The 19,829-nt window shown below is 35.7% G+C and overlaps 1 protein-coding gene and 1 long non-coding RNA gene across 27 annotated transcripts in view; one reads left to right on the forward strand and one right to left on the reverse strand.

Annotated features, from left to right (window-relative positions):
- The window catches only part of LOC136845133 (neuronal acetylcholine receptor subunit alpha-7-like), a 514,118-nt gene that overhangs the window by 482,697 nt on the left and 11,592 nt on the right, over nucleotides 1-19,829 (forward strand). For all 26 annotated transcript variants that reach the window (XM_067115030.1, XM_067115042.1, XM_067115028.1 and 23 more), the window contains one exon: nucleotides 19,186-19,437. In XM_067115030.1, coding sequence (XP_066971131.1) covers nucleotides 19,186-19,437 — 252 coding nt within the window. The remainder of the gene's footprint in view (nucleotides 1-19,185; nucleotides 19,438-19,829) is intronic.
- LOC136845137 (uncharacterized) overlaps nucleotides 1-19,829 on the reverse strand; it is a 582,337-nt gene that overhangs the window by 367,360 nt on the left and 195,148 nt on the right. The gene's annotated exons all lie outside the window — the stretch shown is intronic.

A 19,829-nucleotide genomic window follows, 5' to 3' on the forward strand; every position in this document is an offset into this window, starting at 1 on the left:
GAAGGCATTTCATCATTTACCTTTCGCAAAATCAGCACATAAAACGTAATATTCACAAATTAGATGTCTTCGCTTTTTCAAGGACACACTATATACACGACATACGTGAAAATAATGACGAAATGCTTTCAGTTACAAAGTAGTCCCAGCCAACACATACGAACGTCATATCAGGGTTACCTTCTCCAGGAGGCCTTTTTGTTTAAAAAAAGAAGTTAATGTAATAAATAACATAAATGACATCGTATAAAAATCGCAACATCCTACGAAAACAATCAAAAGAGACAGAGAGAGAAATACCATAAGCACACTCAAGACATACGAGTACAACTTCGTGTCAAAAAAAGTAGGTGCTTGCCGACCCTGATTCCTGACTTATAAGCCACCTGCATACCTCCTTGTTCGCATGATTGATTGACTAATAAGACATTACCTTGGCGTAACAACGCCAAGCCCATAAGGATACCTCGATGTGCCTGTAACTGGGTGTGACAACGTCCAAACTCGACAGAAACAGATATTCCCTACAGAACATCTGAGTGCATGCAACACTGACTTCCCTTCTTTCTGCCTTTCCCCTGTCCATTTTATTTTCTCTTCTTCTTCTTCTTCTTCTTCTTCTTCTTCAGACATTCTTTATCCGTCTGTCCTTCTGACTCAGTCTTCAGTCCTCTTTCATCAATTTCGCTGTTTTTTTAAAAAACCAACGTTTCGAGGTCCCAGGACCTCAACGACTTGTATGTGCCACTTGCTTCCTTGCCCTGTGCCCTTCCGGCTCTGACTGTCAATATTCTGTGTATCCCTTAATGTATTTCCATGCTTTTCATCGCCCTCTTCAGCCTCTGGATCACTATTATACTTGATTTCCCTGTCAGTTAACTTTCTTCCTCCAGTTCTTCAACTTCTTAACTGTCGTAATCATCCTGTACTCTTCCCCTTCCTCCCTCTGTCTCTGTTCTGAATTTTGGTCTCCCAAATTTTCTTCAGAATGTACCTCTGTCACGTTTTTCTTCCTCTCTCTCTCTCTCTCTCTTTCCAAACATCACAGCTTTCTTATCATCGACAAAGGTAGTTCGTTCTACTCTTTCTTTTCTGACACTTCTCATTTCCTACCTGTATCTGTTAATTTTTTCTGGACTTCTTTACCTACAACTGTCCTCCGTTTTCCTCTTGAGAGGGGGGGGCCCCCTGAAAAGGCTCTGAAAAGTACCAAGTTGCCTTTTCTTCACCAAACTCCCCCCAGTTACCTCTCTCTCTTATAAAACGATGATACACGTTCTTCTTTGGTCATTACATTTCCCACCCTCTTATAAAAGTGACATTTTAGGGCCTCCAGAAGAACAACGAGGAGCGTAAAATACAGGAATCACGAGCCCCATTTTACGTTGCGTGTGGGAGGTCGGGTGGAAAGGGGAATTCATCCCTCTAACCAAAACAATTCAGTGCACAATAGGGGGCTAAAGCACTCCGTAAACAATTCCAATTAAAAATTCTCGGACACCAGTCCATTGTTTGTCCTCTCGCTGGGTTAGGTCAAGACTTAAATATACGGCTTTCGCACAGCGGTGAACAATAGCAGAGAAAATAGTTATTCATTTCTTCTTCATTTTTTCCCTGCTGACACAGCGAGAATCAGAAATAACAAGAAAGGAAAAGAGCAGGGCGGGATAAAAAATGCAATAAGAAATCTCATTAATTCGAACTCATATTTTCCATAATGATTTCACTGTCCGGGAAATTTTCTAGGCAGAGTTATTTCCACAATAAGAACAAATGTGAGATGTTAATATCTTAATGTAGATGCACTTTCAAGTGTCTGCCTACAGCTGACTAAAAAAAAAAAAAAAAAAAAAAAAAAATTCAGTGAACATCTGATGTTTTATCGACTAAAAAAACAATTTCTATGAACAACTGATATTTTATAAACAAAAAAAATATCCCAGCGAATCAACTTGGTGAAAACGACAATCCAGATCAGTTGAGAAAGCGCTTTTAACACGGCGACCAAAATAGCACAAAAGTAGGGATGTTTTCTTCAGTGTCTTTCAAAAAAAGGGAAATGCACTGAATGTATACATAAAATTGAGAATGGAGGGACATATCCCTGAACACCACCTTACACATTATCCGAACACGGCCTCTAACAACCAATGATGAATTCATGATACTGTTTTCGTATCATGAATTCATCATATTCAGCATATTCGGTAACATAACCCCGTCTCTCTCATTTACCAATAAATAGGATCAAACCGAACTGTTTGAGATAAGTTAAATACAAATGGCTTCACTTGACACTTGTGTTCCACTTTTTCCCGCCGTTACCAACTTGTCTGGAACAAGTTGCGCGCCAACTATGTGTTGAAATGCTTGCAGATGAAGTCAAAGGAAGTGAAATTATTCCCATACGTTCCACATTCCACATACAATAAACATCGCCACATCAATGTTCAGTCACTCATTTCTTGAGTATAAAGACTATAGGCTTAGAAGGTATATAATATATCTTCCATTAGCATTTAAGAGAATTGTTAAATACTTCTTTCATCCTCCGTGAGTGATAAACATAACTTCCAAAACCCTTTCCCGAGTCACGTCTTCACATCCAACACGGCCATTGGAAAACACTCACAACTGTCAATGAAATCAAAACGGACTCACATATGGTTAATCCTCCCCTAAAACTACTCTTAACCAGAAAAGACCACGAAACGACTTAATACCCATACACATGTAAACGTAGACCCCATAAATTTTATAAGAAAGTGGATTTCTGTAAACTAATCAACTTGCAAAAACCATTAGACAATTCCCAAGAATCCTCAAGAGAAGAAACACTGCAAAAACGGGAATGAAACCCATGAATTGCATGACACGATATACATACTGCAATGTCCAGGAAATGTTAAAAAAATCGAACATAATACGGAGGTTTTGCAAAATAATGCACAGACGACTTTCATTCAGTTCCTACTAGCAAGACTCGTTCAAATGTTCCACATTAACGATATCACTGGGTATTTCAAACACAAGTGGACATCGATTAGATGAAATTTGCTATTGGCCTGCAGAGCAAAATATTTCCAGTTTCTTTTATATGTGTGCTTAAAATTCAAAACTCCTGTGGAACTGCAACCCAAGCAGAAGGTGAGACAACAAACTTCATCTTAAAACTATGGAGAGAAATTTGTTTTCACAAGTAACTGCGGTTCTGACGTGCCGTTCGGAATTGCACATAGCAATGTGAACACAACTATCCACTGGACAATTTTCCCCAAAACTCCATTTGTACGCTTATAATCTAACACATACATTTACATCCTCAAAAACACACACAAGATTCCCTGAAGAATGTCAAGAAGAGTTAGAACACATCCCTCCACCAAAACCCAAAATACAACCAAGTTCAACCGGCGTATTTCCCATCACATACACAAAGAGGAATTTGAAATCGGCTTTTCAAGGAAGGGGGAGATTTTCCTACCAATCCACTAACCACTACACTCAGTCCACCTTCACAAACAACGCTAGCGAGGAAACATTACAAGTAGTGGGGAAAACCATTCAGTTTGGTGGGGAGGGGGACGGGGTGGGGGGAGGGGGGGTTGAAGACGCGGGACGCTGCAGTTACCTGCTCAGGTGTGGTTGGAGGGGTTGGAGGTAGATTGGTCTGGGTCTGAAAAACTCGGGGATTTGACGACCCCACACCCACACAAAATATATATATATATCTATTCACCTCAAAAAGAAATCACTTTTTTAATATCTTCAAGACCTAGGCTTAAGTCCCAATTCTATCAATGAAAAGGCGCAGGAGAAAAAAAAATATATATGCATAGTTTATCTAGTCCTTTCGCTCTCCCTGATTCTTGTTTTTGAGTCGTGTGTTTATTTTTGGCATTTGTGTTTGTTCGTTCTTTTTTTGGAATATATTACCTAATAATAATAATGACTTACTGTTTCCATTTGGCAAACAGCAGTGCTAGAGTTTTAGTCACAAAGTAATTTTACAGTCATTAATGCCATTTTTTTCAAAGGAATCAAATCACAACAATCAGCAATAGATGAAAGTAGCGGTATCATGTTGCAGTCTAAATTTACCATACAACGTCACGCTTTCAGACAAGCACACAAGACTATGAAGTAAGAATCCCTTGAGCTCACTAAAAGTCAATAGGAAGAAGTCAACCTTTTACCCTACATGCACTTTTTGACACCTGAACATTAGCCATGTCACAAAAATTTTTGATTAGACCAATGATCAGTTCACGTTATCAAGAGAAGCTGATTTTGTCGCTGCTCCTATTTCCTGAAATGGCTGTATTTTTACCACTGATATTTTCCTTCCTTTGTTAGATTAAAAATCACATTTTCTTCTTGTGTAGACTCGCTGATTGATTAGCCTCATTCAAATGATCTCTCGCATAATGCTATTTCCATGCTTATTCAACATTTAACTCTGGATTTAAAAGAAAAATTATTACTCGATGAAAGCAGACACATCACCCATGCACACATGCATCCGATTCCTCCATGTTTGTCAGAATTGAACAGGTCAGCCGGTCCGAAGCAAATCTTTCTCTTCTCGAGTTGCTGGGGGAAAAATGGCCAGCCCAAACGTCTCTTTGGGGGGTTACACGTGGTCGTACGAATCAGAGATTTAAAAATAACCAGTCACCTGATAAAAAAAAAAAATTTGAAAATAGTTATCTAGAAATCACTTTCAGCCGTTCAGTTCAAGTTGAAATGTTGTGATACATCTCTGGTGACCGATTTTTTTTTTTTTTTTTTTTTTTTGCCTCACGTTCTCACACGACTACTGATCCTTCTAAGAGGCGTCGAAGGCGAGCAGCATTTTCGACGAGCAACGGGAGAGAACGAAAGGGGTTTTGCTCGGACGCACACGCGCTGGAAAAACCTGTTGAAGGCTGAGCATCGTAAACTGATACGCGACACAGACCAACCCAAAAACACTGATCTAAACTTTCCAACTCCAAAGCTCTCATAAAGACAGGCTGTGTGTTACTACTGTTAATCACTCAAGGCAGGTACAGATCATTGCAAGACACAACTGAGGACTTCCATACCTTTTCATTTTTCCACCAGCACTGCACTCTGAAAGCAAATCACATTATTTTTTGCAATTAAAAAAAAACAGTATTTATAAAAAAAAAAATAACAGATCTACTCTTGACGTAAACTCTCTTTTGACGAGCAAAAAAAAAAAAAATCACTTGTTGACGAAAAAAAAAAAAAAAACAATCACTTTTGAAATCTTGTTATCTAATATAATACTTCCCAAAGTTTAACGGTCAACCCCCTTTGTTCATTGTTTGCCTCTCGCTGGAACCTTCGCTCTATTCGGCAGTGTCCCTTGGAGGTAAGAAGCTTTGTCACAATATCATTCTGCGTAACATCATCAGATATATATATCACTATATATCTAAATTATATATATATACTTTATATATATATATATAGTTTCTATTTTTTTAATTACATTCTGTTAATTGCTTCACCTAACGTTGAACGTTGAGAGGCTTTAGTGGCATATTCATTATCATTTTTATTATTATTATTATTATTATTATTATTATTATTATTATTACTCTAGGTTGGTTACAATCACACTCTTGAAGTTCTGTGTCATGTCCAACGCCAGAACTCACTCTGTTCCCCCTCTCTGCATACAGTATATATATCCGGCCAGGAAGATATATAACTATTATTTTTTTCATCGTTATTTTTTTTTATTATTATCAACATAATTATCATATTATATTATCATTAGCATTAACATCAACTTCTTTCGGTTGTAACTGCAGCGCCCCCTTTTTATATTTTGCACAACTTTGATTCAGTAATGGTAGAGAGAGAGACACCTCGGCTGGCAAAAATGGCATTGCAAGCAACGGTTGGTTTTTTTTTTTTTAAATATCATTTCTTCTCTCAGAGACTTTAGTCATTTTCTCTCTGACGAAGATATATATATATATATAAATTTTTTGCATCACTCGTTGTGTGTGTTAGTACCTCTCTCTCTCTCTCTCTCTCTCTCTCTCTCTCTCTCTCTCTCTCTCTCTCTCTCTCTTAGTGAGGCACTGCTCCAAAGGTGCCACTTGGTATTTTGCTTCGTTTCGTTATCATTCTATTTTTTTTCTTGTAAGCAGAGCTGTCATACTAGTATTGCTAATTAAGATTTTGCACGGGATCACAATTCAGGTAGTGAATTAGTAGATGCGCTCTCTCTCTCTCTCTCTCTCTCTCTCTCTCTCTCTCTCTCTCTCTCTCTCTCTCTCTCTCTCTCATCCTTAAACATAATCAGCAATGGATAATCTCACACCAAAGTAGATTTCTTCTAATTGATAAATACAAGTTCCAAGCTCATATTATAAAAAAAAATTGGACCCAAGAGATAGAACCGTTACCTATTTCCTTAAAATAAAAAAATAAATTATAATGAGCAACTCATGTTTCAAACCAAGACAATACTTCAAAAGGCATTTAATTTTTCTAAATCATACTTGGTGTGATATTTCAGCGGACGTGGATTGAATTGCAAAATGACGAGTAATGAGAAGGCTGACTGCAGACGTTAGGGGCCGAAACTGGAAAAGATCAGTTCAGTCAATGTCGCTTTGAATTGTCCTCATCAACTGCAGTTATGACCATTTAATGTTGCACTCGTTTCAACGGGGAGTAGATATTGGGCACCTTCCAATTGTTTTCCTTTTCACATCAATCCTCACTTTAAAAACCAATATTTGTGCCTCGAGACACAGAAACGTTAATTTCTTAAACTCATATTCGGCAATATCATGTCTTACGATTATTCATTTAAAACCTTAATGACAGCAATTAGTACGTCTTACGGTTACTCAGTTAACCTCAATGACTTGGTCTCCTGCCAGACTTACTAGCCAATATCTCAATTCTTATTGATATTACACTACCATTTAATCAATAATAGCCACCAGTTACTAAATCGATGTTATTAGATATTAGATATTAGAAGTAACAGTAGTTGAACCTGTCGCAAGATTTTCCCTAATAATCCATCATATCTGTCACTAAAACGGATTCTTTATTTGTAAAAAAATCGAATACGTTTCTACTACATAATATCAAGTAAACTTTATATATTATATAAAAGCCTAAAGTTTAAAATATACCTATAAAATAATAATATCGATCACTCTTAAACCAGAATAACCAAGAATACGAAAGTAATCCAACGAAAATATAAATGATAATGAGTATTTATGTGATAACGATGCTCGGCATAATGTAATAATAATAATTGACAGCTGGTTGGTGCCCGATCTCAACAATAAAAGTGAAATGACTATTAGCAAAGGATATATAAAAATTACTCAAAACTATCACCTATAAAATCAGAATAAAAAATAATTTCTAAAGCGATTCTTTTGCACTTCTAATCCCGCCTCCATCGCTGACGAGCTTTCCTATACGAGAAAATTAGGTAGGAGCCAATCTTCTGATTGTCTGACACAGGCTTAACGAGGTGATCAGGCGATTAGGGGACTCTGGTAGTTTATTCACAGAAAGGAAAGTTTTGCAGCCGTAAAAGGCCTTAGGTAAATAGTTGAAGACTTTACACACCATTAGTAAACTTGACTGGCATTATAAAACCTACTCATTAGAATGGTACAATTATTATTTTCACTTTCAAATTTGTAGTTGGCCCTTTTTCTAATATAAGCCACGGCTCACATGGTTTATATTAAATTTATATTGCTTCTAACTTATTATCTGTGTGCATGATCTATGTATGAACTGGTCCATCTAAACTTTTGTAAAGAACCGGTATAAAACAAGATTAAACTTTTAAAAAAATAATAATAATAACACTCATAATAATCAACCATAATAAAAGCACTTCTGTTGCTCTGTGTATTTCTAAATGTTTATAAAAAATTTATAGAGTAGCTCGTATGTACAGTATACTATCTTACGTGCAGATCAATTTTAAACAAAGTGACTTTATCGCTCACGTTAGTTTTTTTGTTTCTTCCCATTTAAATTCGAACGTTATAAAAGGTAACCCACCCCCTCATATTAATGAAAAATTAAAACACGAGATGATAAAACAAGAGTGAGATGATAAAACACGAGTAACCTCGATTCAAGGACTAAAAAGAAAAACTGATACGTCATCATGCAGGCTGTCATCTGCATGAGACGTTGATTCTGATTCTTCTCTGCAAAAAAAAAAAAAAATTACAGAAAATTCCCAGAATTGACTTTTCATGTTACCAAAGAAGAAGAATGTTGGACAGTTTTACTAGTTGTTATCAAAGAAGAAACTTGTACTAATCTCACCAGCACTGTAACGGAAAAGACCAGGAGATGTACAAGGGTTGATAAAATGAACTTCAATCCTGTCAACAAAAAAAAAAAAAAAAAAAAAAAAAGGCAGTGAAAAAATATTTACTGCTGCAATCTGTAGTAGTAGTAGTAGTAATGGTGGTAGCAGTAGTGATAGTAGTGGTAGCAATAACAGTAGTGTTTCTGGTAGAATTAGTAGTAGTAGTAGTAAATTTGAATTAAATAGTAGTAGTAGTAGTAGTAGTAGTAGTAGTAGTAGTAGTAGTAGTAGTAGTAGTAGTAGTATTTGGTGTTATTGATGATGATCATGTTGTAGTTGATGTTGTTAACATTACCAAATCAAATAAGCTAACTTGTGTCACAGTAGGAACAGTAGTAGCAGTAGTAGTAGAACATAAATGTTACTATTGATCATTATTCATATAACAGTAATGACAATAATAATAATAATAATAATAACAATAATAACAGTAATAATAACAACAATAATAACAACAGTATTAACAACATCCACACTGATGAAGATGACGACGCTAATGATGAAAAGATAAAGAGAGAACTGGTCAACAGGAAAAACACATCACCACACACCGGACAATCGAGCCCGAGTTCGTCATTACATTTTATGGACACAGTACCCATCGCGCGAAATAACAACAGAGGTAATAAAGGTACAAGGACTAATAATTACCTGACGCATGAAACGCTTCCGGGAAATTTAATGGCGAGCAACCACAGTGAATCTGCAAGGTAAACCCACTGCGGCGGGAATGATCGGAGAAATGCAAAGGGGGTGAGAAATCTGTTTAGGAGATCAATGCTAGCGACGAAAAGCATCAGGAGACATGCAATAAACCCTTCCTTTTCCCGCAGAATGAAATGTAAAAAGGTTTCCTTGTATATCAGACTAATTGATGAGGGCTTGTCGTGAGCCTGCTCTGCTCTCACGGTGGTTGAAAATTGAGACCGGTAGGCCTTGCCAATAACTTCTTCAATTTCATCAAGGAGAAACTGCCATTACTGTTCAAAGAATAAGCTTTGCCAGATAGTGCTTCACCACTTATTTTGCCAGTGAAAGTCGTCTCCTCCTTGCCTCCACAATCACCAGAATAATAAAATAAGAATATGATATTCGTAATGTATCTCACCCGCAGAAAACCTACAAACTTTCCAATCTGTTTTCGTCATCATCATCACTCTTGCAATAATCAATACTACTACTACAGCTGCTACAGATCATTATTATTATTGTTGTTGTTGCTGTTACCATCATCATCATCATCTATACTAGTAGTATTATTATTACCAAAATGAACAGACGTAACTGCGCACATCTAACAGTGTGCTATATATTCACATTTGAATATATCTAAATCCATTCCTAAACAATTAGACAAGCAACAACATTTCCGAGAAAGTCCTTCATTTTGACTAAAAAATAAAAGCAATAACATACGTGTCCACAAATCAGCTTATATGTATATCGACTGAAGCCGCAGGAAAAGTTTGAAACGAAGCGACAAAGTGCCAAGTGCTTTTGCGTATTTAACACATCTTGGGCCCCAAAGATGTGTTAAACTTGGCACTCTGTCGTTTCTCTTCAGACGTTTCCTGATGCTTCAGCTGCTAACCAGATCACGTGCATATATATACATATATATATACATATATATATATATACATATATATATATATATATATATATATATATATATATATAGAAATATATATATATATATATATATATATATATATATATATATATATATATATATATATATATACATGGAATTTATGATTTACTTGGAAAACCTTAAAATAAAAAAATACACTAAGGATATTCACAATAATTTATGTGGATTTAATTTTATTTTTCACTTACCATTCCACGTTGTATTCCCAGTCGTTTAAAGGACCATCCAACGCCGATTCTTCCCCATATATTTTTACATAAGGAAACATATAAACACTCAAATTTATATACTGTATGTATGTATATATATATATATATATATATATATATATATATATATATATATATATATATATATATATATAGTGTCTGCATTAAGCCCTTTCCACTAACAAAGGTAACGTCACATTAAAAAAAAATTATGACTACTGCCCAACCTTACTTTAACTGCTGGATCATGAATGAACCACTGGTGCATAAAGCTTTCACATCGGCTTCTTCCTACACCTACACAGAAGGCTCATTAGCAGAGAGTTGAAACCCCAAACACACACACACACTATACCATTTACCTGTATCAGACAAGCACTCTTGTACTTCTGGACATCACAACCCTTCTTTTCCAGTATGCCTTATTACTCTATCGATTCAGTGCTTTCTGGGTCTTTCTCTTCTCTTCTTAGTAATACCTCCAAATAATTCTCTCTTATTCACCAACCTACCATCCTTCACTTTTCCCCAGTGACCAAACCTCTTAAAACACTAATCCATCCTTTCACCTACCCTAACCGTTTTACCACTCTTCTAAAATTTCCACACTTCTCGCCCTTTCAGTTCTAATATACTAAGCAAACAGTTACTCTTGATATCTTCCCACCTTTTTCTTTAGTTCCAACTTTCACACTCCACTTTAATATTTTCACACTTCACTTCAATATTGGAGAGTTGGCTCAACAATCCATTCATACATTACCATCTTGGCTTTCATAGGTGCTCCAGGTGGCTTCCTAGTCTTTTGCATGCACACCCTTCTACCCTCCTTGCTTTGCCTCTGATGAGATTCACCTCTACTCTCATTCTAGTCATTTGGTACACATACTCTCAAATGACCACGAGAGTCTGTCTCCACTCCTCCTTCGTCCAAGCTGACATTAGTGGCTTCATATTCCTGGTTTCCATTTCCTCTATCCTTACTCTTGCTCACATCTTCTCTTAACCTTCTTTTCTTGGAAAAACTTTCAAACTCTTTCTGTAGTTTCTACAGCTTTTCCTCACTATTTGTATCATCTGCAACCATCAACCATTTACTCTTGCACTTCTGGATACCATTTTTCTATCCAACAACTTTGCACCTACATATATTTGACTATTTTCTGACCTTAAGCATCACCCCACAGAGATATAAAAAGGCCATGGAAAAGACACAACATTACACTCTCACTATTAGCAAATCATGCCAATGACATTTTCTACCATACTGTTTACAGTTTCGACCAGAATCTGCGACACGACAATTCTGTCTCTACACCATTTATCCAACCCAAAAAAACCTTTTGCATTACCCAACCTCTTTCTCCCTTCTCCTCCACAAAAATATCAGCGATCACACTTCTGATCTCTACTTCAAGCAAGCGCATTCAAAAGTATCTATGCACTTTTTCTGTGTCCGTGCAATAGTAATACTAGGCATATAGCTTCCAAGCTTTAAAAACTGATTAGCGTTAGCCTAAAATGAATAGACTTCCTAGTCAATAAAGGAGCATTTCCTCCTACAAGGGATCTGCACAAATTTCACTAGGCATTGTACTGTACACAGTAGGACACGGCGCGCTTTGGCAGTACCATACAAGAACATAACTGGCATTTTAGACCAGCGGTGAGCCAGTTGGGCTTACACCAGTATCAAAACTATGTCTGCATATGTTCAAACACTCTTGATATCATATTAAAGAACAGACGTCGATTCTGCACCAATACAGAAAAATCATAGGCTACTTAGCGCAAATTTGGGCCAAAGGACGCTAATAGATGTCAGGAAATGTGATTTTGTGACACTTATCTTACTGACCTAAGTCACAGAAAACTTCATAGGCAAGGAAATTAAATTTCAATTAAATTTCCAAGTAGCACTGCTTACTGTCTCCCGACTAGAAGACCTGTATTTAACCTAATTATATTAAGGACTTTGACTCTGACTGTCCACCAGCGAATTTTTATGTTCATGCAAAGTAAAATTAGTGAAATTGCTCATATCTAATTTACTTAGAATTACCTAATCTCTAAGGGAGTTATAAATCACTGCAAACAAAAGTGAGCACCCAAAACACAACTCCCCTTGAGGTCAACTCACAAACTGGATTTACAAGATGCTCATTTTTATTATATACCTTGTATCATACTACAAACACACACAATATATATATATATATATATATATATATATATATATATATATATATATATATATATATATATATATATATATAAATTATATATATATATATACATATATATATATATATTTATATATATATGCATATGTATACATATATATATATATATATATATATATATATATATATATATATATATATATATATATATATATATATATATTAAATATGCTCACAGCAGTATATGGATAAAGAACTTGCCAGGAAACTTCAGTGTCTGTTTAGTCTTCCATTCCAGGATTCCAGATTCTAAGTTTCCTTCAAACGGCATTCAGGTAATCCTCTAAACCCTCGCCTTTCTTAGCAATCAGCTTCAAAAATTTCCTCTGTCCACTGCACTGAACTTTCAAAACAGTGTAAAGAAAATATAATGAGCACTTGAAAGCAAATATAATGACCACTTTATTAAATTTACAATGATCACCAACTTGATCAATATGACCACCCATACTACTGGTTCACTTTTTCTCCTTCCCGACTTTTAGGGACACTGATATCCATATACCGTCAAACTCTTCAACATGCGATGTGGAACCGGAAATACTACTTATTCTAGTAGGTTATATATTATTTTCATCATTACCACCATAAAGTTTAATTAACTGTACCGTGATATTACTAATACAAATTTCTTCATTTTCATGTCATAAGATTTACAGGAATAAAGGAACAGTTATCATTAATAACACAAAGAGGTTCTATATGATTGCAAGGACCATTTGGCACGATAAGCAATATTTTCTTGATCATCATTATCATCATTGGGTTAGAAATAAGTGTTTCCTAAAGTCAAGGTTGGTGTCAAATTAAACTGTAGTGTTAACAGTGGTAGCTGTAGTAGTTACAAGACACAAAAGTAGTTATTAAGAGAGGGATGTATATCCCCGGTATAACTCTGGGAATTACATAGACGTTTAGTTCAATAAATTATCATTCTCTCCACCTAAACTGTAGCCATATCTATGTGCAGACTACTATTTAAGTAACTATGTAAATCAGATTTGTATGTGTGTGTATTTAAACATACCAACGTAAGAACTTTCATATCAATTAAACAGAGCTACAACAATTCAACATATGGTGTCAATCTTAGGCTAAAAAAAAAAAAAAATCATCAGCTTATGCCATTTAATTCAAAAGCATTCACAATACACATATATGAATTCATCTGAATTTCACCATTCTCACTGCGCAGTCTCAGCAGGATCAGCAGTAGAAACTCAAATTCCGTGAGGCCACAGACTGGTAAGGAGTCTCTCGATGAACTCCAGTCTTTCAGGAGCCTTCCTATAATACGTGGGTATTCAATTGGCCCAGGTTATTTCCATCCAACTTATGCGTTCTAAAAGGTCGAGCGTGAAGATTCTCCTCAATCTTGGAGCCTCCTTTCTCTGCACTTCTTCCTGTTGGAATGAGTTTTCAATTCCAGTTGCAACTTCAGGCTATATTCCATCCCAGAGATTAATGGCTCGCATATCACAGTGGACCATTTGTTTTCTTGGTGGTATTTTGCAATAGCTGTCTTCCCACGTTGCTTGTGAGTTGCAGTATACATTCCGCAGGACAGGAAGCTGTCTGGAAAGAGTGACTTAAGTGTTTGCTTGTATGCATCTCTCTCTCTTTTCTCTCTCTCTCTCTCTCTCTCTCTCTCTCTCTCCCTCTCTACACACACACACACACACACACACACACACACACATATATATATATATATATATATATATATATATATATATATATATATATATATATATATATATATATATATATATATATATATATAATATATATATATATACAAACATATACATATATATGTGTGTGTGTCATGGGTATCAGAACACCATCGATGCCTTTCACAGTTGCAACCTTACTTCACAGTTCTACAATTCAAGCAGTTACCCCTGCCTCCTTCCTCTCATCGTGAACAAACCCTTTCCCAGTTTACTCTACAAATCTTTCTTGAGAGATATTGTGCTACTTGATCACTTCGGCTCAAAGCAAAGTTCCACTGTGTTTTCGTTATGTCCTTGTAATTGCTTTCCAAGCGTCAGAGGACAAAGTTTTCTCTTTCTTATGGATGTCTCTTTTCTCTGAATAATACTTCCTCTTTTCCACTACTCTGCAGTTCCTCAAGATTTTTATAACTCTTGGATATTTGCTTCTTCTACGCTTGATTATTCTGGTCTTTCCATTTCAAGCTGTCATCGCGACGTGTAAACGCATCTAGTCTCTTCAACTTTCAAAAACTATTTGCGTTAGTCACTTTTTCAAAATCAATGCTTCACTGCACCTTTGCAATCGTAAAATGTACTGAAGATCGTCATTTGGTCATTATTACAGAGATTCGGATGCACAAAGTCTATCTCTCTGTCAAAAGAAATCGGTAATGGTTGATTCTGTAGCTCTAAGAATTGACAGCTATGGACCAAGTCACAGACAAGCGCAACGTTTCAATATGGACAAATGTAAGCAAAAAAACCCTGGACATTCAGCCAAGCTAGTGTAGATATAAATTTACAAAAAATAAAACAATTATCTTTATATAAACTGAGCGTCTGGCCGTAATTGATTCCAGGATATCATTTTTAAGCAATTTTGTTGGATACACAGGTCCAGGTACTTCAAGCTACTCTACTGCCCTAAAACGTAAAACTGCAGTATCTGCAAAATTTTCGAAATTGAGATATGACACCTATTAGGCTCAAGAAACACTAATACACAAGTTACTGCAGTTTCAGAATGATTCTTCAGTGCTTTCCACGAGTATTTAGGGGGTCTCATTTGCAGTATCAGCAAAATCAGTGGTAAGGCAAGGGAAAACTGCAGTATCTACCATTTTTCTCAGTTTTGTATTTTTTTTTCAGATACTGCAGTCTTCCATTTTAGGACAGTCTACTACTTGAATGTCAGCGTATAACTTAAAAAATCTTTATTACAACTACTTTACACAGCCCGGGAATCTTGCTGGATACATTATGGATAATACTGCAGGCGTGGTGTTCACTAAACTATGTTTAGACATGTCTGTGTACTCAATAGTTAGACTCTCAGAAAAATGCAAAACGGACACTTCATGTGTCAGGAACCCTTACAGAGATTCGGGGTACTCTGCTTGATAGTGTCTACACATAATTTCTACACGAATTAGAATGCTTAACAAAGCTATAGCCTAAATAACATTGATAATGCTAGTTGGAATTCCTTAAGAAAGGTGATTTAGTCCAATAAGTACTTATTACCGATTGTAAGAGTAACATTAGTCCAGTTTAGATCAGTGTTTAGCTGTAGAAATTAGTAGCATCTACATCCGTGGTATGATGTATACAAAGGTGGCATAAAGTAATGTCAATAAATCAATAATAATGATAGTAACTCTTTACCAAAAGGATGTTTAAAGCTGTCATTAAATGGACTATAAATACCAAGTAAAAACTTGTTATCAGTAAACTTTTCCAGATAGTCAACAGACTAGCAGCAGTATTTGCAGTAGCTTTTAGCAGTAGCAGTACCTATAGATAATACTGCCGTTGCTGCACATTCGCTGCGGCAATACCAGCGATCATTAAATTCCAAAAACACCGATAATAATTACACAACGGAGAGTTATGACACAGCCACGCTATTTATTTGAGTACAACCCACCCCCATTGCCGCAAAGGTCATAATTACAGCCACAACGGATATCACGGGAAGATAAATTGGGCATTTAATGGTTACTCATCCACATGCAATCTAATAAAACTTTAAAAATACATGCACAATACATCAGAATGTCACACTTGAAATCACTTGAAAAATATATAACTTGAACACTTTACGTACAGACATAATAAGTGCGTAGAAAATGTGTGCACTTGTACTGCATGTCGGTGTGTACATACGTAAGTACAGAAGCCATTTTTAATCTTTCAGTAATCGCAAGTGTGGATACAAGCTCAATTACTGTACGATTTTGCAGTATCATGCTATACATATAAACCTTCGGTTAAGCCAACTAAACAGCAAAAACAAACTGTTGGATTATATATATATATATATATATATATATATATATATATATATATATATATATATATATATATATATATAAAATATAATATATATGTACATATATATATATATTAAATTTTATATATATAATATATATAATATATATATATATATATATATATATATATATATATATATATATATATATATATATATATATATATATATATATATATATATATATATATATATATATATATATATATATATATATATATAATATATATATATATATATATATATATATATATATATATATATATATATATATATATATATTTACATACATAACGTAATCAAAATGAAGATAACTGTTGTACTGACATAAAACCATAACTATTAAAACTCTAACTATAAAAAAGCCATAACTTTTCCTTTAAAATAAAATCTCTAAAATCATCTAAAAATAATCATAAATCGCTTCTCCCTTTTAACGGAAATCTTCCACCTTAATTTTTTTTTACCGTTCTAATTTTGCCAAATATCTTCCCATTTATCGAAATTTTCCTTCTGTAAAGTTTTATTTTTATATTTTTTTTCCCTAAGCACCCAATCGACCTAGATCCCTCCCTCCCTTCCTGTAACGCTTCCATTAACTCAGACCATTCGCATAAATATTTATTCCCTTCAATTATTTACCTAAAGTGGCCAAGACGTGTTACGCCAGATAGCAAAATGTGTATCTTGAACGGGTAAGTTGGTATACAATAGGCAAATGGCAAACTATCCATACTATTACTTTAGCCTGTTTAGCACAGGACTTTGTTTCTTAGTACATAGGTGTTTAGAGTTCATCTAGTTTTGCATGACCTGTAGTCCTGGAGATTGACTGATCTGACCTTAGCGATCATCTTTGCCACGTAGAATGAACTGTTGTTGTTATTGTTCTTTGTCTTCGCCACACAATACGCTGATTACCAATGAAAGAGTCACTTCTGATCCAAAAAATTAACTACCTTTCTCATGTTCCTTTGCAACTACCACCTAGCAACATTTTTGTCATGACCCATGGATATTGCATTGCAATGCTCTAATTTAAACAGGAAGGCACCGACACATTTTTTTCTTTTTTAATTATATTCAATATATTATCTCTCTCTCTCTCTCTCTCTCTCTCTCTCTCTCTCTCTCTCTCTCTCTCTCTCTCTCTCTTCGGAACAAGTGTTGATCACGTTTGTTTCCATGCACTCTTTCTCAGACTTCTTCATACTCTCTCTCTCTCTCTCTCTCGAACACACACATCTCTCCCACCTATCTCTTGCATCGTACGTTCTTGTCGTGGTAAAGAATGGTCAAGAACTGGGTGTACGCGTCTTTTGTTGAGCTTCAGTCGAATATTTGATCACACTTGCTGAGAATGACGTTGAATGGAACGCGCCCCCGTGCGAGTGGGACACGTTCCGGACACGACACACTGCAAAGGCTATACCTGTAAGGTCAAGTGACACGTCTGCGTGTTTTCATTAAGCAAGAATCTCTCCTCCTAAGCGTTCTCAATGCGCGCGCATGCGCAGGTGTGACCAAATACTGGAAGGCCATCACAAAATACGCTCTCTTAGTCCCTGTCTGTCGTGGGCTCATTTTCTTCTTTATTATTCCTATATATATATATAGCAGTCGATTGCAACAAAGTACACTTTAAAATCGACCCCCGTCTCTCTCAAGTAAATATATAATCATTGGAGCATGAAATTTATTTTATTAAGGATACGGGCCTTTTTACGCTAGATTCTTTTATACATAGATGCGTATGTGGGGATATCTGTATGTATGTGTGTATACCAAGCGTATGTACAGACATACGATATACGAGATACTAAGCACATGTATAAAATTTTCTATTCGTAAATCACAGAAGTTATTTTTGCAATTATTTCACATTGTCTGATTTTCCATTTTATAGAAACCAGTTTAGCATTCATTCTTTTCTCTCCTTATTTAACCCCCACCCCCACACAGTCTCTCAGTTTATTATTATATTACCTGCTTATGAAAATGTTTACATATCTAAATCTATGTTTTTTTTTTTTTGACAGACTGAAATCTAACACTGGTTATAATTCTAGTTGTCACTTTCACCAAGAATTTCCTTAACCTTTAAGATCTATATAAAATCATCAAGCAACGAATAACGTAAATAAGTTTGCATTTCAAATTTCATAATTTAATATTAAAAATTTCACTGTTTCAAAATGAGAATAAAAATCTTGTGTGAACTTCAAAATTCTATTTGGATATAAGAATAATACATTAAGCATAAGGAGTAGTTTTAAGCTAAAAACATTGTATTGTTTTGCATAAAAGTTAATATAAAATTCAAAGGAAGTCATTAAGTAAATCATTCTGAATAAGGTTGCCAATTGTAATCCATGTCGTAAAAAATTAATGAAGGAATAAAATTTTAAAAAAGGAAAACTATAATTTTTATCGATAACATTATAACTTCGATCTTCTTTTGACTATCACCAATTCTACATGAGTCTCCTACTTTCGTTTCCATATTTTTACATAAAGTTTTCTCTCTCTTCTTCTCCGCCCAATCTCTCCCTTCTCCCCCTTCCTTCACTCTACGGCAGACGACACCGAAGGACCGAACCAGTTTCGGTCCAAGCTCATTAATCGCCATTGATGTTGCAGGAACGTTCGTCGAGATCCCTACTAGCAAACGTGCTCGACATTGATGACGACTTCCGTGCCCACACTCTACCCCACACCCACACCACCAACAACACCGCCGGGTTCATGCGGGTTCCACACGGGGGCCACTCGGTAGACGACACCCACCTAGTCCATACTTGTATGTCTTCGTGCACCAGAGAACTCAATCTGATCCTGAAGGAGATCAGGGTTATCACCGATAAGATGAGGAAGGATGACGATGATGAAGAGGTAAGTCGCTGAGGTGTCCGTGGGCGTGTGGGAGAATGAATGGGCCGAGAGAGTGACTGGTTACGGGGAGCAACTTGGTCGGCTCGGCAGCGCGAAGGGTTGACACTGTCCTTCTTCCAAACTGACGGCCATCGCTTGTGAATAAGTCGACAGGCCTGAGTGCAGCAGAGACTATGTGAACACACAGCGGATTTTTTTTATCAAGTCAATATTTCCTATAAGTTTGCTTTTGGCCTGAAGTGAGCTTACAAATTTACTTTACATCGGTAATGTGAGTCAAGGTTTCCATCGTAAAACCACTGAACACTGTGCGTCCTATAACTCTGCAACATTATTTATTATTACATTGCAGTTCTTCACTCTTGAACAACGAGCAAGTTCGGCTTATATAT

This window comes from Macrobrachium rosenbergii, chromosome 13, assembly GCF_040412425.1.
Source record: "Macrobrachium rosenbergii isolate ZJJX-2024 chromosome 13, ASM4041242v1, whole genome shotgun sequence".
Taxonomy (NCBI): Eukaryota; Metazoa; Arthropoda; class Malacostraca; order Decapoda; family Palaemonidae; genus Macrobrachium; species Macrobrachium rosenbergii.